General features: G+C 36.0%; 1 protein-coding gene across 2 annotated transcripts in view; it reads left to right on the top strand.

Annotated features, from left to right (window-relative positions):
- The window catches only part of LOC110465523, a 25,371-nt gene extending 3,500 nt beyond the window's left edge, over positions 1-21,871 (top strand). For both annotated transcript variants that reach the window (XM_021521415.1, XM_021521414.1), the window contains exons 4-27: positions 3,756-3,794; positions 4,302-4,467; positions 5,148-5,272; positions 6,153-6,341; positions 6,561-6,740; positions 6,946-7,203; positions 7,906-8,118; positions 8,594-8,776; positions 9,055-9,213; positions 9,523-9,891; positions 10,845-11,006; positions 12,151-12,312; positions 12,573-12,771; positions 13,452-13,630; positions 14,091-14,255; positions 14,482-14,712; positions 15,131-15,313; positions 15,926-16,129; positions 16,581-16,853; positions 17,582-17,776; positions 18,499-18,654; positions 19,596-19,925; positions 20,164-20,272; positions 20,682-21,871. In XM_021521415.1, coding sequence (XP_021377090.1) covers positions 3,756-3,794; positions 4,302-4,467; positions 5,148-5,272; positions 6,153-6,341; positions 6,561-6,740; positions 6,946-7,203; positions 7,906-8,118; positions 8,594-8,776; positions 9,055-9,213; positions 9,523-9,891; positions 10,845-11,006; positions 12,151-12,312; positions 12,573-12,771; positions 13,452-13,630; positions 14,091-14,255; positions 14,482-14,712; positions 15,131-15,313; positions 15,926-16,129; positions 16,581-16,853; positions 17,582-17,776; positions 18,499-18,654; positions 19,596-19,925; positions 20,164-20,272; positions 20,682-20,886 — 4,634 coding nt within the window. In that variant the 3' untranslated portion in view covers positions 20,887-21,871. The remainder of the gene's footprint in view (positions 1-3,755; positions 3,795-4,301; positions 4,468-5,147; positions 5,273-6,152; positions 6,342-6,560; positions 6,741-6,945; positions 7,204-7,905; positions 8,119-8,593; positions 8,777-9,054; positions 9,214-9,522; positions 9,892-10,844; positions 11,007-12,150; positions 12,313-12,572; positions 12,772-13,451; positions 13,631-14,090; positions 14,256-14,481; positions 14,713-15,130; positions 15,314-15,925; positions 16,130-16,580; positions 16,854-17,581; positions 17,777-18,498; positions 18,655-19,595; positions 19,926-20,163; positions 20,273-20,681) is intronic.
- Positions 21,872-24,228: the final 2,357 nt, after the last annotated feature.

The following is a 24,228-nucleotide window of genomic DNA, read 5'->3' as shown; positions in this document are numbered from 1 at the left end:
TGCTTAATATATCAAGATCTACTCAACAGGTGAGTCTTTAATCGCACCATCTCAGGTGTCACGTGCTCAATATATCTAGATCTATTCAACAGGCGAGTCTTTAACCGCACCACCTCAGGTGTCATGTGCTCAATATATCTAGATCTATTCAACAGGCGAGTCTTTAGCCGCACCATCTCAGGTGTCATGTGCTCAATATATCTAGATCTATTCAACAGGCGAGTCTTTAACCGCACCATCTCAGGTGTCATATGCTCAATAAATCTAGATCTACTCAACAGGTGAGTATTTAATCGCACAATCTCAGGTGTCACATGCTCAATATATCTAGATCTACTCGACAGGTGAGTCTTTAATCGCACCATCTCCAGTGTCACGTGCTCAATATATCTAGATCTACTCAACAGGCGAGTCGCACCATCTCAGGTGTCATATGCTCAATAAATCTAGATCTACTCAACAGGTGAGTATTTAATCGCACAATCTCAGGTGTCACATGCTCAATATATCTAGATCTACTCGACAGGTGAGTCTTTAATCGCACCATCTCCAGGTCACGTGCTCAATATATCTAGATCTACTCAACAGGTGAGTCTTTAACCGCACCATCTCAGGTGTCATGTGCGCAATATATCTAGATCTACTCAACAGGCGAGTCTTTAACCGCACCATCTCAAGTGTCACGTGCTCAATATATCTAGATCTACTCATCAGGTGAGTCTTTAATGGCACCATCTCAGGTGTCACATGCTCAATAAATCTAGATCTACTCAACAGGTGTGTCTTTAATCGCACCATCTCCAGTGTCACGTGCTCAATATATCTAGATCTACTCATCAGGTGAGTCTTTAATGGCACCATCTCAGGTGTCACATGCTTAATATATTTAGATCTACTCAACAGGTGAGTCTTTAATCGCACGATATCAGGTGTCACGTGCTCAATATATCTAGATCTATTCAACAGGCGAGTCTTTAACCGCACCATCTCAGGTGTCATGTGCTCAATATATCTAGATCTACTCAACAGGCGAGTCTTTAATCGCACCATCTCAGGTGTCATATGCTCAATAAATCTAGATCTACTCAACAGGTGAGTCTTTAATCGCACCATCTCAGGTGTCACGTGCTCAATATATCCAGATCTACTCAACATGTGAGTCTTTAATCGCACCATCTCAGGTGTCACGTGCTCAATATATCTAGATCTACTCAACAGGCGAGTCTTTAACCGCACCATCTCAGGTGTCACGTGCTCAATATATCCAGATCTACTCAACATGTGAGTCTTTAATCGCACCATCTCAGGTGTCACGTGCTCAATATATCTAGATCTACTCAACATGTGAATCTTTAATCGCACCATCTCAGGTATCACGTGCTCAATATATCGAGATCTACTCACCATGTGAGTCTTGAATCGCACCATCTCAGGTGTCACGTGCTCAATATATATATCTACTCAACATGTGAGTCTTTAACCACACCATCTCAGGTGTCACATGTTCAATACACTTGTATATCTAGATCTACTCAACAGGTGAGCTTTTAACCGTACCATTTCCAGTGTCACATGCTCAATATATCTAGATTTACTCAACATGTGAGTCTTTTACCGCACCATTTCCAGTGTCACGTGCTCAATATATATCTAGATCTAATCAACAGGTGAGTCTTTAATCGCACCATCTTAGGTGTCACGTGCTCAATATATCTAGATCTACTCAACATGTGAGTCTTTAACCGCACCATTTCTAGTGTCACGTGCTCAATATATCTAGATCTACTCAACAGGTGAGTCTTTAACCGCACCATCTCAGGTTTCACATGCTCAATAACTTGTATATCTAGATCTTCTTAACAGGTGAGCTTTTAACCGTACCATTTCCAGTGTCACATGCTCAATATATCTAGATCTTCTCAACAGGTTAGTCTTTAACCGCACCATCTCCAGTGTCACATGCTCAATATATCTAGATCTACTCAACAGGTGAGTCTTTAATCGCACCATCTCCAGTGTCACGTGCTCAATATATCTAGATCTACTCATCAGGTGAGTCTTTAACCGCACCATTTCTAGTGTCACGTGCTCAATATATCTAGATCTACTCAACAGGTGAGTCTTTAACCGCACCATCTCAGGTGTCACATGCTCAATACACTTGTATATCTAGATCTTCTCAACAGGTGAGCTTTTAACCATACCATTTCCAGTGTCACGTGCTCAATTTATCTAGATCTTCTCAACAGGTGAGTCTTTAACCGCACCATCTCCAGTGTCACATGCTCAATATATCTAGATCTACTCGACAGGTGAGTCTTTAATCGCACCATCTCCAGTTTCACATGCTCAATATATCTAGATCTACTCGACAGGTGAGTCTGTAATCGCACCATCTCCAGTGTCACATGCTCTATATATCTAGATCTACTGAACTGGTGAGTCTTTAACCGCACCATCTCCAGTTTCACTTGCTCAATATATCTAGATCTACTCAACAGGTGAGTCTTTAACAGCACCATCTCCAGTGTCACATGCTCAATATAACTAGATCTTCTCATTAGAATCTCATCACAATATTTCGTATTCTGATTAACGAAACAAAATATCGCATTGCAGTATATGTACTAGTTTATTGTGAACAGCATATTCTGCTTATTTTGTACATTACTGTTGGAAATGAAATCTAAAGTAATTTGTTATTGATGTATTAGTTAGCGACACAAAATATCGATAACATTGACAAAATCTGAATATCAAGATGATTTTAATGAAAGAGTAGTTTTAGGAAGAAAGCTCTAATGCCATACATATTAGTGTAAGGTTTCTTGTTTCATAAACAATATATATAGGGTTTTCTGTGCAGATAATCGTAATTCCATTATTAATTAGTTATTGACTTTGCTCTGTAACGTTTGATACAGCAACAAGTTATTTGTTTATTTTTATTGTTTTGCTTTGGATATCTCAAGTTGTTGTTCTTTATAGATACAAAATACTGAAACGCAAATATCAATTAGCACGTTCGATTAAATATGACTGATTTAAGAATACAAAGTACTTAGTTATCAACCTTTCGATCTAGCTTTGTATTTCAAATTCTTGTCATACGAATCGGGAAAATCCTATGGGTGGACTTCTTAATTCTGATATTCCGTCTTTGCGTATTGCAGAGTTATCTTCTCTTGTCAGCAGGTATTGATTGTTACGTCATTGGTTTGTGTGAGAAAATTACGTCATTTTCTCAAAAATTGATGACGTTACTCTCACAAACCAATGACGTAACAATCAATACCTGCTCACAAGAGAAGATAACTCTGCAATACGCAAAGACGGAATAACATAATTAAGAAGNGATATTCAATTAGTTTAGGACATTCTCAATGATACATGTAGACCGATGAAGTCCACAATATAACTTTTGTAACCTTTTTAACATTTAATAATAAAGAGTAATTGTTTTTTATGCTTGAAGATATTGACATTGTCCAGGGTTTCCCCCAGAATCAAATGGTCTGTTATAAGCCTGTTCAGATGTAAATAACCCAGAGAACGTGGTACATCTTTCTAATCACACCAAAATCAGTTTCTTGTTGAATTTTCAATGTAATTATTATTCTTTCAACTGGAAAATATACCAACCAAACACTTTGTTTCCCGAGATTCTTGATGAGAAAGTGGAATGGCACTAATAAAGAGCTTTTACTAAAAAAAAGCTTGAATTACAATTGAAAGTAATTCCAAATTCTTTTCAGGAACTCCGAAATTAAGAGTGAAAAGGGGATGGCTGAGGCGTAAGTATAAACATCTTCAAATGTACACAGAGCTAACAAATTCTATAAGGTATTCAACCTGTAAATATAACCCAGGAGAAGCAATGCTTGTAGAGGATGTTGTCATAACACAATGTAAATATATTTAAATAGATCATTTAGGAGATGTGTAATTAGCAATAATTACAATAAATAGTTACGAACTCAGAAAAGCTCTGTAGCTGAACTCCATTCACGCTTTATACTGTAGTAATAAATACATACTGTGTTTCACGATAATGATAACAGATTTATAATCACAAGGAAATGTTTAAGTTTGTCTTCTATTCCCTACATCAAAATGATTTTTATTGAAAGGAAATCTATAATCACGAGAACAAATATATTTTTTGTTCTATTCCTAAGATCAAAATGATTTTCAAAATGTTTCTAGCTGTTCCTTTTCGTTTATTTTTCAATCATTTCCATATATATTTACATCCTTTTTGATAAAACTGTTTAGTATTCATGTACCTTAAACTTTCCTAGGTCGTCGTCGCAGAAGATATACTCCTCCTCCTCCGCCACCAAACAGGCCCCCTACGATCACATGTCCTACCGTCAATAGTGAATATAGTGCAGATTCCCGAACAAAAGTAAAAACGGTGACATGGGGCACTGCAACAGCTACTGACCCAGAGAACAACCCTGTAACGTGAGATAAAGATATTTTTCAAATTACTTATATAATCTGATGAGTTGGCAGTTTTGTATACTACAATGTAATTCCTTCTCTAAAAACGAATGCTCATTAAGGATCCCCGTACCACTGCCAAACACTGTTATAAGGCATCGGAAACAATTTTTTTCTGGCTTACCATAGTTTGGGTAAATCATTTTGATAAAGAAAACCACCTATTATGGGCATTGCGGGGCTTTTCTGGAAAAAAAGCAAAGGTGAAATAAACATCATAATCAATAACAATGTTATAACAATGAAACCTCATCGAGGCTAGGTCGGGATTCGAACCCTAGACCTCACCTACCGCGTCAACGTCGTAAGTGCTTCGCCCAACTGTGCTACGGTAATTAAGGGGAGGTTACTGTATAAACGAAAACTTTGCTATGTGTTTGTGGCATTTTTGTTTGCTACTTTGCTTGCAAATATATCTATATAAGCATGCAAATTGGAAACAAATCACTTCAGGCATGGATCTATTGAAATGAAACAGTTTTGTTATGTATTTGCAGACTGGTAAGAATTATTGTTTTCGCTTTAAAGTATGTCTCTTGCAAGAAATTATCATTCCCTACAACCACTGAAGATATTAAAAATATGTACAATATAATGAATTGTCTTTATACCATACTAACTACGTATGTACGTTATGCCAGGATTACACAGACACACGGCTGGGTGAGTGGATCACTATTCACTGAAGGGCATTACTCCCTAGGCTACATAGCTAAGGACAGCTATGGTAACGCCGACGTTTGTTCCGAACAATTTGAAATTAAAGGTAAGTGTTTCCACAATAAATTCGATTAACACATATTTAATATTGCAAGTTATTGGTGTAAAATTTTTACGCTAAAACATTTTGTAATCATGAAGTTTGGATGATGTTTTTAGTATATATATACATGTATCTATCTTGGAACAAATAAGACACATCGCCAGACTACAAAACTAGCAGTTTTGACCCTTCACAGGGTTCCTCAGGTTTATTGCAAAAGGACACGTAATTGTGAAGTCACGATGTTGTCCTTTGGTATTAAACCTGAAGAGGCCTGTAAAGGGTGATAGCTGTTAGTTTTGTAGTCTGGCGTTTTATATAATATTCTACTTCATATCGACATTTATTCTTTTTAAAAATACATAAAACTAAAGAAGGCCAAGAAGGTAGAAAGGTCTGGCGTTCAGTTTTGTATACTTATATATACATATAAAATAAAACACCGAGGACTAAATATCGCTAGCACTTCCGCCCATCTTTGGACTCTTCCCATCTTTGGACTCTTCCCATCTTTGGACTCTTCCCATCTTGGGGCAATTTGTTTTACTACGGTCACATCAACGTTTCACTATTTTTACCGCTATATTATATATATATATATTGGTGTTATACAGTTACTGGGATATCAATTAATAAGAATATTTGTCGGATTGCGTTAAATAATTTGTTGCATTATTACTATAATTCATTAACGAAATATCACTATAAAATCATATTTTAGATAAGTGCTGTATTATTATAATTTCATCTTGAAGCACTTTGTATGTTCACCGATCCACCTGTTAAATAGAAATGACAATCTATTTGAAGAAAACACATTTAATTTATGTTTAAAAATCATCATCAATGACATAATTTGGACCTCTGTATAACAAAAACATAGTGCGACGGTGCACACGCATGCCCCCGAGACCTACTAATGGGGAAATTTCTTGCGAACCTGATTGGTACGACCCACTGCTCGGAAGTACTTGCTCATTTTCCTGCGACGATGGATATTCATTAGCAGGCAGCACACTACGAACATGTCAGAGTGACGGAACGTTTGATGGAATACCGGCAGTTTGTTCCAGTAGGTGTATTTAAAATTGCTATTGTTTTATTTTCAATTACGAATAATCGCTTGCTTTAATGCGAGTTGTATATTCAAGCATTGGTTTTCGAACATATTTTGTCATTGGGATACTTTAGATTTTCTTTCACCATTACCATATGATCAAAAGTGCAATATGGATTTGTTTACTTGGATATTTACTTTTAATATTGATGTTGCTGACTTTTGTATTGGTAGAAATCACATGTCCCGATCTACCTATTCCCGCGAACGGGCAGGCAACCTGTATAGATGGCAATAATTACAAAAGTGTATGCATGACATCATGTCCGGTCCAAAATGGGTATGGCTCTGTAGGGACATTTATACTTTGTCGTTACGACGGATCATGGTCCGGCAGTCTACAGCCATGTTATGGTAAGTAATTGTTAAGAGATATCCAAAGAATTCATATAGTATATTATATTGATATACATTTACCTGAAGCGATTTGCCTGTTTTTTGCTCTTAATGTTTTTTCATTTGTTACGTTTATTCAAAGACTGTAACACGTTTAAAACGTATTTGAGTAGCGAAAAATAAATCATAAGTATGCTGTCATTATATATATATTTTTTCCCAGATTTCCGAGCCCCTTACTTCACCGAATGTCCACCAAGTCCAATAAAATCCTATGCAGACAAAGGTCAGAATTCCGCTTCCGTCACATGGTCTTCGTTGAATGCCACCGATAACTCTGGCGATGTCACCATAGTGAGGACGTTAGGTGCGGCCCCAGGGAGTGAGTTTTCTGTGGGATCCCATTTGATCAGCTATGTGGCCCGTGACGCTAGTGGCAATCAGTCTCCTACCACGTGCTCCTTCACAGTTGTTGTTGAACGTATGTATATATTTTTGTAGATCTTGGTTATTTATAAAAGGGTCGCGGGGGCCAAGTCACTAGCCCTCCGCCACTGGGTCGCGGGTTCGAGACCTACGTGGGGCAGTCGCCAGGTACTGGCCGTAGGGCGGTAGTTTTTTTCCGGGCTTTCCTCCACCACCAAAACCTGGCACTCCCTCACAGACCATAGCAGTTATTAGGACGTAAAACACAAACCAACCAAACCAAAGTAATATTGTGAATACGAATATAGAATTTATGAAACGAACATTATTTAACATAATAATTTTTAATTAGTATTGTATATTTAATAGGAAAAGTGTTCATTAGCATAGAACTTATTGCTAGTCTAAAATAATATCTGGATACAAAATGCCTAAACAAATTAGTACCACTGCAACACTTGCCAGTTCTATTGCATATACCAGTTCACTTTATCTTAGATCGTTTATGATTTATTTTATTTAACTGAGGGCGTCATGGGACATACCACGTTAGATTTTGAAAAGCTACCCTTTCTCTGACACCTGACGAAGTGTGTCAAACTGGGGTTTTCCTCTTGCGTGTTTGTAGAGACTGTGCTTTTCCCCCATGTTTACTGATAGATTGGTCATTACCAGAAGCTTTTTTTTCTAAACGTAGATGTATCCAAAATATAATGCCACTTATTTCATAACGTTGCCTTTTTTTTTTTTTTTACAGAACTGGAGTGTGATCCTCCAAACGGGTTATTTGACGATGAACTTCTACAGGTAGATTGTCCTGGATCAGAGTACACATTCGGAATCGAGTGCAGTTTGTCTTGTGTCCGGAATTATACCATTATAGGAAATACGACACTTACATGTGAACGTGAGGGAACCACTACCAAAGCATCATGGGACTGGGGCGGAGGAGCTCAACCTGAATGTGATGGTAATACCTTAACTTTATTTGCCGTTGTGATGTTGCGATTGTTACAATATTTACCACTTTTTTAGTTCGATAATTATTTTATATTCACTATTGTAATTGAAAAATGAATGTCATATTTACCATTGTAGTGGTAAGATATATCGACCATATTGATATAATCACTGCATTAACTATTGATATCGAGAAATAATACCGTATTAACCATTGTGATGGTAGGATATCAATTTATCAACCATTGTTATTATTACCAAAGCGATAGTGAGATTGAGACCTTATTTCTACGTATTGGTTTTTAGACTTTCAAATTCATGTACAAAAAGGTATGCGCAATACAATGCATACGATTGATAGATTGTCCTTCTGTGTTGACGCGTTTTATTTGGCTACTCGACTTTTTTACAATTGGACACTGATATTCCCATCCCTTTTCCGTATATGTCAGTTTAAAAACGATGTCGTATTTATTTAACTTTAGATAAATGCCCTGTTCTCACTCCACCAATTGATGGCGCCCTCGTATGCACAACGGCTGCTAACTACTACTGTCGACAATCATGTAATGCTAACTCCGGGTATCCTCGAGGTACGGTGGCTGGACAACTATTTATTTGTACTACTGATCAGCTCTGGGATCCCCCTGCGGTAGACGATTGTACAGGTAGATAAATCAGCGAAATAAAGAGAACTAGTTCATCTATTTACCCTCTTTCAACAGACCAATCCTATTTATTACAGACATATTTCTTTATTTAAAACAAATGTAATCGGAAGTTACTTATAACGATTTGTTTAATAAATTCTGAATAATTCTAATAAATACTAATAAAAACTTGACGATAAATTTATTTTTTCTAAACTTTTACATCTGTCATTCAAAACAATATTTGATATGACGTTTCCATCAATATCACTATGGTATATAATGAATGGTTTTAGGACGAAAAGTTCCAGACTCAAATATTATCAGTGGTGAGATGCACTACTTTGTCGGTGATTGCAACGACCCCGCTGTCCAGGAAGGCTTAAGAGCCAATTTTATTACAGTCCTGGAAGATTTGATCTCTGATGGATGGAATAGTGTTTGTTCCTCATCTGGTATGTCTGGTTTGAGATTGTTCATTGTTCAAACATATCATCTATTTTGCAGATATAAGTATTGTAATTGATTTCATTTTTCATCCGAACTCGTTAGGATATTTTTCATTTGTTTTTAGTTATTTTATTTTATGATTTTTTCAAATATTTGGTGATTATAACAGTGAAATAAAATATACAGTAGCAGAGTACTATTATACATAATTTGGTATCGACGTTATGTGATGTACATGTAGTTATGAAAATGCTATGTAGTCAATATTATGTAGTCAATGTCAGTGAAACAACCTCTACAACTTCTACTACCAGGCTGTTCCGTAGATAATGTCGAGGTAACCTGTGGTGCATTATCGGGAAGGAAAAAGAAAAGCCTCCGTGGGGTGCTGCAAGTAAAATCATTTGAACATTCTAGATATCGACGTAGCTCCTTTGTCATCAAAATTGATTTTAGCGTAACCTTTCCATGGCAAAACGGTACATCAGATGATGATCTTACCGCCAATGACAATCTATTATATGATGTAATGGCGACTTTAGAAGAAGAAGCAAAAAAATCAGGAGGTCTATTTGAGTATGGAGGACTAACTCCCTCACCTGACATCGTCACCGATCCTTATCCGATGATCACGTGTCCGACAGGCGAAAGTCCATCGTATGTCGGGGGTGGCGTTAACTGTGGTAAGTAGCATATATGTTACATTTTCACCATAAATATAAATATAAAAAATATCTCGATTTAATAACAAATATACATACATAAAAAATTGATGTTGGTATGTGATTTAAAAAGGTCCGAAATCGCACTTTTCCTTTTTTATTGACCAATCAGAATTGTTTTCCCTATTCACTGCATTGAAAGTCACGTGTTTTTTCTATTCAGCTGCAGATAGAGCGAAATAAGTTACTAATAAAATTACATTATTGGTGAAACCGTAAACAAATCGTACCATATATAAGTAGAGAACGGAAGAATTTCGTTGAGCAGGCTTAATGGCGACAACGATTATGCCACGAATTTCCTCACTTTGTTGATGGATAAACGTTTTCATTTTTGTAATAATGTAATAAAACGTCCACGTTGAAAACCGTATATTTTTTCTTGTGTCCAGCACTCGTTGATAATATCGGAATATTTTTGCTGTACCCGTACATGGTTTTCAATTGGAAACTATTTAAAATCATTTATTTACGCATTCATGCGCAACAGATATGTTGTCGGGGTATATAATTTATCAACTGCAGGAATCAGGAATATACTACATATAATTCAGAACCATGCCCTGCTAGCTCTATGTTTAACCTAGGGTATTTTTTTCGTATTTGCTGATAATTTCCATGAAATATAATTGTAAACAAAACACAGAACAAACGATAAATTCTATAACAGATAAAACAAAATATAGTACTTAATACTAATTTGAAGTTTAATGCATAACGTGATATTTGTCGTAGTAAAGAAAAATATCACTCCGATATTTTGAGGATCATACAAAATTATTTTATAAAGAACATCTTCTGATTTTGAAATGCATTATCCCACATACCACCCTCTGACAACATTTTCTAAAATAAAATAAAATTTTACAAAACAATGACAATAATGTATTTTAACTTTTGTTTTATTGCAATAGAGGGATGCGCCACAGGGAAATACTTTGACTCGGTGGTGGGCGATTGTACAGTATGTCCAATAGGAACATACCAGGACGAGAGTCACCAGACTACGTGTAAAGCATGTCCAACAGATATGTCTACTAAAGACACTGGACGGAAGAAAATAGGGGACTGTTTCCGTAAGTGGTTCTTCTTAAAGTCACCAGTTCGTCATAACATTGTATATTAACGTCGCACAGGACAACTTTATCATTGATTATTTTTAAGTGTTTAACATAAATGAAAAGAAATTCATTAGGATGATACGTTATTTTATAACGAATTATTTTAAGCAAGAAATGAATTAAACATTGTTAAATGTTTCCCTGCTGTGTGTTGTGCTGTTTTCATATCAAGTCATATGTACATATTTACCCGTGAGAACCCGGCCTCAAAAGACCGATCGATATTACTATTTTGAAATGGTACCTCTCTGACCAAAGAGCTACGGTTTTCATCATATAAAAATCAATTTTCTGAGGTCGTGAAACAAGATTTCATATAGCGACATTCTTTCTCATATGTTCACGTTTGATATATGGTTGCTTTCACTAGGAAATTATCTGACAGTTGATGTTTCATAGTCATACCTCTGAATACGAATTGGGAACCGTCCATACTTTTAATCCAAAATATAAACACAATTATTCTACAAACATGTATTCATTTGTTCAGATAATGATTTTATTAAAACCCGAAGCGGCAACCTGTTTAGAAACCGTATAACCTAGAACTATATTATCGAAATTGGCGAATTTGAGTCGGATTTGGTTTATAAATAATCACTGTCTCGTTGTTGTTGATCCGTTTACGATATATATATATATTGCATACTAACATCTCTTGAAAATGTTATAAATAAAATATTTACAATCAATGAACAATAATTCTATCAGGATTTCAAATCCAATTGTGTTTATCGGAGTCAAAACATAAATACTTGATCTTTTCCCTGCATTGTAGAACCCAGAACGAGGGCCATTATTGAATTTAAGTAATACCTGACAAACAAAAGTTTGTAGGCGACATTATAATAAATCATGTGTGAAGTGGATAACAGGTGCACAACCGTATTCAAAGGTTTGTTCATAGGTAAACATGTAGATAATGACCAAGGAGAGACAACACTTTATCATTCTGTGACATCTATTCTTCAGCTACATTGTAGCTGATGTGTCAACAAGTAAAAAAGGTTTACGCATATCATATTGTTGTTTTGCAAGTGTGCCAATATTGAATTATTATTAGATAGTGAGTATACGTAACATTGTATGGTATTTCCAGAGGTTTGTGGAGCTGGTACGTACTCTAACAAGGGTGTTATTCCGTGTACTAAATGTGCCATTGGCACATACCAGTCCGCCAAACACAGAACCGCATGTACCAGCTGTGACGTCGCTAAGACAACCGTCAGCCGAGGAGCAGAATCTTCCTCTGCGTGCATAGGTAAACAGCCCTATTGAATTGCTCAACGCGGTAAACTGAACGAAATATAAAAATAATTAAAACCTACTGAGTATACATGTTTTATAATTCACAAATGGAACATACAGACTAATAAAATATGAGTGGTAAAATATATATCAAACTATTTCCTATATTTTACCAATATGCTATCTTCTAAATGGAAAACTAAATAAGTTTTTATTTTATTTGCATATCATGGTATCTGATAACTGGACTGTCGTTCTTTTTCCATTTTGAAGCTTTTGATGTTATCTTTGGTTCGCCTGGAACAAATATTGCATTTCCTAGCTTTACTGCATCGCTGAATGCATTCTCGTTGATGTTTTGGCTAAAATGTCCGGCCGGGAGTGTCATTACACCTACAATCCACCTTGTAAACAGTATAGCAACTGCGGAAGTACTGAAGATAACCGATTCGCAGACACTGGAAATGTTTGGGTAATTGAATAGATTCTAACGATTTGTCATCATATATTTTCAAATTTCATTTTTTTATGCGACTAAAAGTGATTTGCACTGATTTATGCTTTTTATTTTTATTATTTCATCTTTCAAATAGTCACTTAACTGATTTCAAAAACTTCCCCTTATTTTTTTAAGAAAATACCATTTCAATATCAATACTGCAGTTAAAAAAATGTACCTTCTCTAACGCAATGCACTAAGATTTGTCACGTACAATTTGGAGAGAGATAATGTGCAATTTGTTGTAATGGAGTTTGCCTCCTGATGTGTAAAGGTTTTGCAGTCGAGAAATATGTACGTGTGTTAATCACTGCGTTGAACATACAGGTAAAATATTAGGATGGTGAGATCTTCCTGGTGTTCACAATTTGTAATTTGCTTCAATAAACCTGAATTTGAAAAAGCAAATTCCGAAATCATTATTAAGATCAAATATAGAAATAACTCTGTTAATAACTATTATTGTATCTAGTCCAATATTGTGTATCAATTGTAATAATCAAGGAATCTCAAAATCCGACAAATGAAACTAGGTGACACTGCAGTTTTGGCATTGGCAACCATAAGCTAGTTGATAAACATAGTATTTTATGGGGTATTTTTTTTTGCAAACCTCGTTTATAATGTTGCTGGTTAATTTCTCTATATTCAAGGACGGCGTATACAATCACATTGGATAACTGGAAGCACGTCACAATCACATGGGAAGAGACGACCGGACAGGCAAAGTTGCTGATAAATGGCGAAAATAATGCATCTGTCGCTGTAACAGGAAATATAGCAACGGCTGGCACTCGTGTCGAAATAACGTCGAACAACGGTTATATCGCCGGTATGTAAACATTTCTGTAAATAAAAGCAGGTATTGGCCCCTTCATATTTTTTGTCTTTGATCATAAATACACATTTAAGGAAAGCTAGCCAAACGGCAATTAAAGTATTATTTTTTTTATTGACCAGTGATGCGTCGGTAAAAGAGGAGGAGCAAACCATCCCGCTTAAATGTCTAGCCATGCATTTTGTTGAATGCATCAAGTAATGAAACAGTGTTATAAGCAAATGAAATTACCAAAAAAGGAGCTTCCAGTATCCAATCTTTAACATAGTATTCTAAATAGTGTGTTTAGTGTTTGTTCATTTATATATATATATATATATATATATATCAAACTCTACAAGCACTTACTTTAAGCAAATACATGCGAGTTTGAGGTTTAAAATATGATAATCCCTGTTGTTAAAGACTGCAAAAATCTGCACACATGAGAAAACACGATAATTTACTGTTGCAGACTGCAGACTGTCAGGGTTTCGGTTGATGGACACGAAAAGATCTGATGCGCAGATAAAGAACGATATGCAGACTTGTACTCCAGACGCCACTGGGGCTATCTATAGCATGGATAATTTCAAGAACCAGGATGGAGTTATCTTGGATACTCCTTCCAAATGTGATGGTAGGTTTTAACACTGATAAAAATATTGATCTGTTCATATGCTTGTGTTTGAATAACATCCCTTGTTCATTTTATTCATCGACCACTCGATATAACGATTTGTTATATATATAGTATGTGTGCTAATTTAATCTCATTCAGAGTATATACAATAATGTTTTCAACGTTTTTATTGACAGTTTCTAAGTAATCTCTACTGATAAAAATGATTTTATATGTTTTTCAGTTGTTGATGAGTGCGCCGCTCTCCCATGTGGAGTACACGATTGTGAGAATCTGCTGAACACCTACAAGTGTATTTGTATGGGCGGTTACACCGGCGTCAACTGTGACACCGCGCCCGACTTCTGCCTAAATAATACTTGTAAAAACTCAGCCATCTGTCAGAGTCAAGCCTGGAACTATACATGTCAGTGTGTCGGCGACTTCAGAGGGGAACTTTGTGAAGAAAATATAGGTAAGAACATGAAGGTTGGATTTTACCCTTTAAAGTGCTTGGTTTTACTACCGGTGTTTTGTTTTTTATACTTATTATTTTATATGTCCCTGTTGTTATATTTCCTTTATTGGTTTTGCAGTTTGATTTTGCCCTGACTAATGACTATGTGGCCCTTGTAATGACTTTTCTTATAGATAGAAATGACAAAACGATTTGTAAACAGTCATATCCTTGCTTGTGTGATGCAACCTCAACAGAAATGTATTATAAAAAAACATTTAACAGAAGTGAATGCAATATAATCTATTATTTATTCTTATCATATATATGTCTGATAGTAGCACATGAATGCATGTCTAGGAGGTGAAGGGAATTTACTTTCTATTCTAGTTTCGTTATATGTAGTTAATTTATTGCTACATGGTTAATCAAACAGTTCATGGACAATGGGCAAAATGGTCGGACTGGAACCGGTGCACTGTTACTTGCAGTGTCAGTGGCAGTGCGGGGCAACAAAATAGAAATCGTACCTGCTCCGATCCTCCGCCGGGAACAGATGGAAACGAGTGCAGTGGAAGTGACCAGGAAGTGCAAGCATGCAATCTGGAACAATGTCCATGTGGGTTATGTTATAATTTAATTGGCAAGATTATATATTTGTGCTATTTTACGTGGATGTCTGGGTCTTTTTGTTTAAAACCAGATTTAATTAAATGTCGTTAACGCTAATGTCAATTTCAAAATGCTTTTTATCTCTAAAATAGTATTTATCTTTGAGTTTCAAGTCAAGAGATGATCCATATTACAATTTTAACTACTACGTATTTGTTATTGATGTACTTGATAAAAAAAAAATGCGGTAGGTTTTCGTGATGCGATTTCAAATATTTTCTCTAGTTCTAACTGGCGTGAATATTTTGTCATTTGCAGCGTAACAATGTAAAAATATGCGCAATGATGAATGAGTTTATTGAAGAGAGTTAGCCATTTCTTCATTTTATTGTTATCTACTTTCACTGAATTTAAGTCGGGTATCTGGAAACCTGTTTAACATTGCAAAAAGCTTTTGTTTGTAGATTCAGAACTGTACATAAAGATACCAGTTTATTGAGATTGGTAGTCAATGACGATAACTACACACGCCATGAAAATGTGGTTTCTGCATTAAAATGTGGTTTCTGCATTAAAATGTGGTTTATGCATTAAAATGTGGTTTATGCATTTCAAACAGCGTGTAAACCAATTGAACTCTTGCTGTTGGGTGCAAGGAAAACCATTACAGATCACTGTGAGACGGAAGGGGACTACACTAGGTGTAATCTAACTTGTGAAACAGGTTATGGTTTTACATCTTCAACCCCGCCTTTAGAATATTATGAATGCGGCCAAAACACGTCACACGAATGGAATAGTAGGCAACTACCGAGCTGTGGATGTAAGTTCGTATTGCTGATTATTTTAAAGTCAATTTATGACGACATGGTAGTTAAGATGGTCAGACGAGACCGTATTCATTTAAACTAGCCAATTTAAATGGCTGTCATTGATCAACTTCCTTTGGAAAATCTCTTCTCAAAAACTACTAAAAGTAATTTGACCAGGAGATTTGTGGGAGATAGGGATTTAAAGGAACTTGCTTTTGGCTTCCCATAGTACATAAATATACATAAATGGCGTCAAAAAGGTAATCATGTCACTATCGTCTGCGCGCGACCCACTTTCTTCGTCGAGTTTCGAGTCTAGAAAAAAGCAAGTTTCATAAAATCAAGAGTAATACGAAAACAACACCACTATCTATTGAAAAAGTAAGCACTAATGAATCACAAATTTCATAATACATAAATGGAAATACAATAAGCCTTCTATTTTGTTTTGTTTTCATGCAGCCATTAGGCGCGGTAGAAGCATTACGATTAGAACATCGGCGACATACACGGATACACTATCGTGCGGCAGTTCAACAGATACAGCTCTGCAATCGTCTGCAGGGAATGCACAATGCATGCTCGACAGTACATGTGACGTCACCGTGACTACGGACACTTGTGGTAAAAGGCGACGCAAGCGCACGACTGGAACGACAGTTGACATGTCATTCGTGTTCAATCTGGAAAACATCGGAGATCTCAACTTGACAGCATTCCTTGAGTCAAATATCAGTGAGTTCTTTTGTAACTGCATGTTTGCAATATATAATGTTTCACCAGTAGATCTGAATATTGTTAAAGAAAGTGGGGTAAATGGGTATTTTTTCTGGTAATAACAATGACTTCTGTAAATTAGTAAAAACAATAAATTCGTCTTATTTAAAATCATGGCAGTATTCAAGGGATAAATGTTATCTTTTCTACAGATAGTTGAAGTTTATCCTTTGAAATGAGTAAACACTATTTTTGGTAAACTTGATATGAACAGCTTACCTTCCTTTGGACGCAAAGAGGAGAAGGCAAAATTAATTGTTAAATAATTGATTTAAAATCTGGGCAATATTCAAGATTCGCTTGCAACTATTTCATTCAAACATAACAAAGTAAAAACGCTTTAACAATACAAACTGCAAACACAATTTCAGGTTTTAGAAAAATATATTGAAACAATTTGAAAGGTGAAAAGTCGTTGCGTCGCAAAAATCGTTCTGTGAAAATATTTCTGAAAAACTTCATTCCTATTTTGTAATGACAGAAAATTTACATTAGTGATTTGCATATGCAAGAGAGGCCAATATTAAAGAAAAATAATGCAAACTAGGAATAATTTCAAATAAATATTGAGCAAGGTTACGCATACCCGTAATTTCTGATGATGTTGATAAATTACAACAATTTAACAAAATACATTCACGTAATTCTACATATCAATGTTTCAATATGTGCTTTTGTTGCTCTAGTAAGTGCAGAACTGCAGGCCTATCTAAATGTGCTGAGTGAATCGGATGACACAGCAGACCAAATCAACAGCACATCCGAGGCTTTCTTCAATGTCGTCATAAACGGCAATACGTATACCATTGACCCTGATACCTTTATGATTGAGAGCCAGACGACCTGTGACAACGGAAGCATTGACGATGATGGAGGATGTGGTATGTTTCCTGTATTAGTCAGTTCTCACATTAAGTTACTCCTCCTATTGATTGCTCGTGGCTGTAACTTCCACTTTTAAGTTTTTGGTAACAACATAATAAATATTTATCACTTTTATTTGTATTCCCATGCAGTTGTTTCGTAAAATTATCAGTTGGAAGAGTACAATAAATAAGATTAACACTGTTCATAATCACTTTGTAAATATAAAGGCTTCGCAGCAATGGGCGTGTCCTACATTAGGAATTCGTCCCTGTGGCAGTCATGTTTACTTGGTGGATGAAAAGGCGTTTATATTTGTAATTGATTTATACTACAACACGCTATATACAAGTTACAAAGGTATTTGTTGTGACGTTTTTGCGTCAGTTACTCTTAATATCACGTAGTTGAAACAAATGTCTAGTTTGTATGTCATTTCAAACAGCAGGTATATAAACCTTTGGTAGAATACTCAGCATATATGTTTTCTTCAAAAAGATTCATCAACATGGAAATATGTTATATCAAAGTTTTACTTTAAGCACAAACAATGTACAATTGACTAGGCTAGTTTACTCCCTCATCTCTGTTCATGTTTTGAATTTTCCTGATGTAAATTGCTACTTTGTTTTGTCTGGTTTTTGTATGTTGTTCCCTCTCAACTGTTTTTGAATTATCCCAATCAATTCAGGAAATATAACTTAGTCTATGATAGTGATATACATGTTTTCCCTTTAAGTGGAATGTCCGACCGGAACAAGACAAGATGGAGCGTGGTGTGTGTTATGTGAAGTAGGTACATACCAGAATGAGTCTGGACAGGCGTTGTGTAAACAATGTCCGACTGGCTTTACGACTGAGTTCGTTGGGATGTTACTAGAGGAGAACTGTTCAGGTAAGTGTTAGACTTGAGTTAATTAAATAAAAGAAGATGTGGTTGGTAGGATTTACAACAATTCCATAGACAGGGTTATCAAGTTATCATGTACCATTCCGAATTATGTTATTGTTTATTTGATTGTAAAGAAACAGAAATATTTATAAATCAAAGTTGTTTAAAGAGACAGGAGTATTTATAAATCAAAATTGTTTTCATGACCCGTTTAACAATTTGCATTACAAAACTTCTCAAACGTTCTGAAAATGTTTCAAATGATTTGTAAACGTACTTATCGTTCTTGTGTAATATCCTTTTTCATGAGCCGAAAGAAATCATTATTAAACTGCAAACTACATATGTAGCTGAAAAATATCTGCAGCGTTGTAAATTACACCCTCACCTCGAACTCACACCCTCTGGCACCGAATCAGTTAACTGAAAAAATATCAGCAGCACTAGTCATCACGCTATCGCCATGAACTCAAAACTTCTGAAACCAAATGTTCAAAAAAAAACAAAAAAAATGCAACTCTGTTTCTTACACCATCGCCTCGAACTCACACTCTCTGGCACCAAATCAACTATCTGAAAAATATCCGCAACTTTGTTCATTACAGTTTTGCCTCGAACTCACGCTCTCTGGCACCAAACCAACTAAATGAAACATACCCCCGGCTCTGTCGATTAATGATGTAATTTGCAGAGCTGTGAATATTTCTCGGCTGGGCGATTGGGTAGAGATCTTGAGTCCGAGGCCTAGGCACGAGTCAAAAATTGTCATCGTTTCAAAGATATGACTTGATACAGTGTGTATATCTATAGAGCATGAGCTATATTTCCTAAAAGATTCTAATTCTAGAAAATATCCTCAATTAACTATTGTTTTTTCTTTTGCTTTGTTTTATTAATTGCATATACACTGTTTTACAATTGCGATGTATGTTTCTTCTTCTTAGTAAACCTTGAAACAACGACAGGAACAACTTCACTTTCAACTTCATCTGCCACATCAACAATCACTACAACAACGACTGCAACTTCAACTACCACAACGCCAACAACTACCACCACTACGCCCACAACTACAACAACGACAACGCCTACAACTACAATGCCCACAACAACCACCACTACGCCCACGACTACCACAACTGCAACAACGCACACCACTACAACTACCACGCCAAAAACAACGCCATCACTATCAACTGCGACAACCACGCCAACAACTACAACAAAAACGTCAATAAAGCGGAAGTTTCCTCCGAATGTGAAACAATCAGAAGGTAAACTAAAGGACAAAAATATACTTGTAATTGATATTTGTTTAAAAGAGAAAGGGACAAGTGTATGTGTCAGCGGTTGTTTTACGGGGTGATATGTGATTTTTCACTGTGCTGTATTAAATATCGACTTTGACTTTTATAAAATATATTAATGTTCGTTCGTTGTTGAAGCTTCGTTTTCCTTTAAAAACTGATATGCACATTACTTTACAACAACATTATTTTTATTCTGTTGAAGGTTTGACACTGGTATCCATTATAATGATTGGTGTGCTTGCCACGTTGCTAATCATAAGTGCCGTCTTAGCAGGTGGATTATTTATCTACAGAAAACGAAAACCCGTCAGGTATTACATGTGCAAAATAATTATAAATATAAAACCATGTGATCACAAAACAGTATATTTGCTTCCAATTCATTTGCTTTCGTATGGGCAATGAAAAATCTATATTTATTCAATTTGTGTCTAACATCAGAAATGTTACGTGTGCCACTGCCAAAAACTGTCATTATGAATAAGAAACATTTTACAAACATACAATAGGTTCTATAAATCTTTTTTGAGAAAAACTCCGATTGTCTAGTGGGTTGCCTGAAGTGGACAGGGATGCGTTAGCAATCTTCTAATAAGATGACAGAAGTGTCTCTAAGCAAGAATGCATCACTTAAATACGTACATTTTAGATACTTTCATCGAGCACCAAGTTATACATATGTATACACTTAACTCAATTTTTTCTTTCTTTTATCATTAGAACAACTTCACCAACGGGGAACCAACACAGAGGGGACATTAATGTAAATGTCAGACTACATTCCAATATACCTAACACTGTAACAGTCGCTGAAGCAGGGTTGCCTCCACCATACACAAACTCTCAAATGCCACCCTGCCAGAAAGGAGCATTACCACCTGAATCCGTCTTTATGAAGCCTTTACCACGGAAATCGGCTTTTTGAATACTGCTACCTCGAATCCTGTGACCTCCTTTTGGTCTTATCATCCACACCATTTTAAGAACAGAAAAAATGAAAAGCTTCCAGACTTTTTCCCTGGTACAATCACCTCCAAAACTGTTCTTCTCTTTTCGACCAGGTTTGGTGGATATAGAGCAGATCCTTAAAATTGTCACTCGTCATTCTGAGCAACAACAGTCCCATCCCTTGCAACTCTTCGCGTCCTTTAGGTTCTTTGGACACTCAGGAATTCATACATAAAGAAGAAAATTATGCCATCAGTGGCCTGTTTCTGAACGAACGATCTTCATGTTGGTATCCAGCGTCACATTGCAACAGATGAGGCAATTTGTGTCCAGATAGATAACCTGAATAAATAAAGGCGGAAACCTCTGGTTCGATTCTCTTGCTTCCCGAAAATAAGGATGAAAATATAAGACATCACCATATCCTCACGGCAGCACGTGGTTTCGCTGTGGACTGGTTTGTCCCTTGAGCCCGAAAAGTCTTACATAGTTTATCTACCTGGAAATCACGCTAAATCATCGTGAAATTCCGACCCAACGGCGTCAAATTTAAGGCAGTCTGCTGTGTCACGTAGTGTGTAAAAACATGGTTAATTGACATTGGCAATCCGTTATTTTTTCTTGTCAGAATGCTTGTCAAGGAGAGATACAACATCAACCACCATTGCTAAGTGGTATTTGTATTCTTTATGGTTATTACTTCAGTTGATCTATGAAATTATAGTTATTAATGCATAGCTGACTATTTTCAAAAGATTTAACGTGTTGCACATGCTGTCTAGTTTTGTATTAAAAACTATTTTTTCTTGCAACTGACCATGACGCATGGTCGGTTTTTTTTTATCTAAGTTGTATATATAATAAAATCATGTTGTCTATTTTGTAAAGAAATGTTTAACTAGTATTCATAAATGCTAATTGAGAAATGCCATCAAATATACAGTAACTGGTTCTTATAGATACACGTGTATTCTTGTTGGTCATTGGATTCTACCATATTTTTTAAACTGGTATCTTTCGCACTGTTACAGATATGAAAACGAAGCATAGAAGATCACATTGAAGCACATTCAATTAAGTTTCCCTGTAGGATATTACATATTATAAACATACGTTTTTATAGTATGGCTTAAACAGCGATAAAGCACAGCGTAATACATGCACATATGCTAATTTTCCTTTCAAAAAGGAGATGTAAAATAATATTTTGGAGAAAAACGTCTAGGCGACAGACGACATTTTCCCGCTGACAAGAATAGGTAGATATGGCCACCTTAATTAGTTATATTGAAACTTGTAAAACGCACAAACATGACATCAGTTTAAATTCTTTATTTGATTGATATCTTAAAATTTAATCTTACTATTTAATTATGAAGACCCTGTATGAAGACCCAAAATATACTAGACAGAGGAAAAAATATATCGCAATCAATTTTGCTTTAGTACAAATTGAAATATCAAAGTGGTTTTTTTTTTAAATCAGTGCGACAAAAACAATTAGACCTAAAGCTTCGGTGATCTAATGCTGAAATTCGTTGTACATGCGGAGCGTGCTTAATCAGCATTTTCGGAAGCGTTTTGAATTGAGGTGATACAAAAACAATCCGAGTTCTCTAGTATGTAGAATATTCGAAACACGCAAGAGAATACGGTCCTTCTTTGTTCGGTCTTACCAAAAAGAATCACATTTCAACGTAATGTACCCGAAGCATTTACGAACCGATTGTTGATCAGAAGGCTTGTAAAATGCCCTTTCCAAAATTGCCCAGTTTTACGGTCCGGAGATAAAGTACGATTTTTTTTTTAAAAAAATCTTTACCGAAGAGCAGTACATTTATATCAATGACAACATTAAGACCCAAAGGTTCGATGGTCTAATATTGAATGGACTTTTCTGAAAATTTAAAGGAGTGGAATGATAGGTTCGTTTAGCAGTATTAACACAAATAGATTCAGTAATTTCAACGAGGTATAATTTTATTGTAATAGTTTTAATGATTGCATTGATACGTTAACTATATGTAAAAAGAAAGCTGAATTTCGCTCTTCCAGCACTTTACAAAACAGACGGTTTATGTAGCAGGATGGTATAACATATTTTGGATACTAGTACATTAATAACTAAAATGTATAACAAAATGTAACGCGAAAGATAGGTATATTACTCGGGAGTGACTGGACACTGAAATGTCAGAAAGGGTGACCAGGTAGCGATAACATCCGGGATCGTGCACAGTAGCATTGTGATAAGTATAGACGTATCATTTTTAGTGGGTTGATAAACTTCTCTATAATACGGACATTATGTTTGCGTATTTTCTAGTCCCCGATGTTTGCCGTAACCCTAATGGCCACAATTGTTTCTTTTGAGAAAATTATATAAAAACATTGATTTTCCCGCGGTTCACTGCCAAACGACGACTCTTCACTAGATATCGTAATTGTCCTTTTGTTTCACAAACAAATATCAAACCCGATAGAACACACTCAATACTACAGGAAACGTTGGTGGTTTCACTATTTAGGGACTCGGTGCTTCTGGTAGAATAATCATTTTTAATGAGTGAATATCTGTTATTATACTAAAAATTCGAGGTTCTTATATACCGCTTTAACACAACCTAGTTTGTAGGTCGTCTCATAGCGGTTCACAAATTATTATCCGTAGTCATACAGCCGGTGCTGCAATTTCGGAGCTCACAGCTAGCATTCAACCATTCTAGCACTGCCCAACCACATATACTCATTTACAGCTGAGTAGACTGGAACTAGCAGAGTAAAGTATATTGTTCAAAGATACAATACAGTGCCGTGACGTGACGTGACTCGAACCCGCAACCCTTCGGTCACGAGCCCGACCTCCTACCACTAGACTACCGTGCCTCTTATCCTGCATGTCTTATGGTTTTTAGTTCTGCATTGTGCATTATACGAACACATTCACGTATCGGAAACGTCAAACAAATCGATTAGATCGATTTTGCAAAGTTTAAAACATACAAACGAGTCAGAATTTTTATAAAAAGATACATCCCCTATCAGAGCTTTAGACAAACTCATAAAGTTAAATGTCCTTGAGGACAATCCGTGGGGTACTTCCAATAAATTGTGCAAACTTGGTCGGTAACAATAAAGTGTTTTCTCTATTTATGCATAAATTGTAAATCATACTGGGTGTAGATTATCCTCGGAGACAAAACTGTCCCCCAGCAGCAACATTCGCCCAGTTGTACAAATAAAAGTAGAAGAGAACGCCGAAATGTCCACAAAACCATAAAGATAAACCAGGGGCAAAGTAAGAACAAAGAATCGATTT

Source organism: Mizuhopecten yessoensis, unplaced genomic scaffold (genome assembly GCF_002113885.1).
Source record: "Mizuhopecten yessoensis strain PY_sf001 unplaced genomic scaffold, ASM211388v2 scaffold11085, whole genome shotgun sequence".
NCBI classification, from domain to species: domain Eukaryota; kingdom Metazoa; phylum Mollusca; class Bivalvia; order Pectinida; family Pectinidae; genus Mizuhopecten; species Mizuhopecten yessoensis.
Note: the sequence above shows the minus strand (reverse complement) of the source record. Positions and strands in the feature narration are given on the sequence as shown.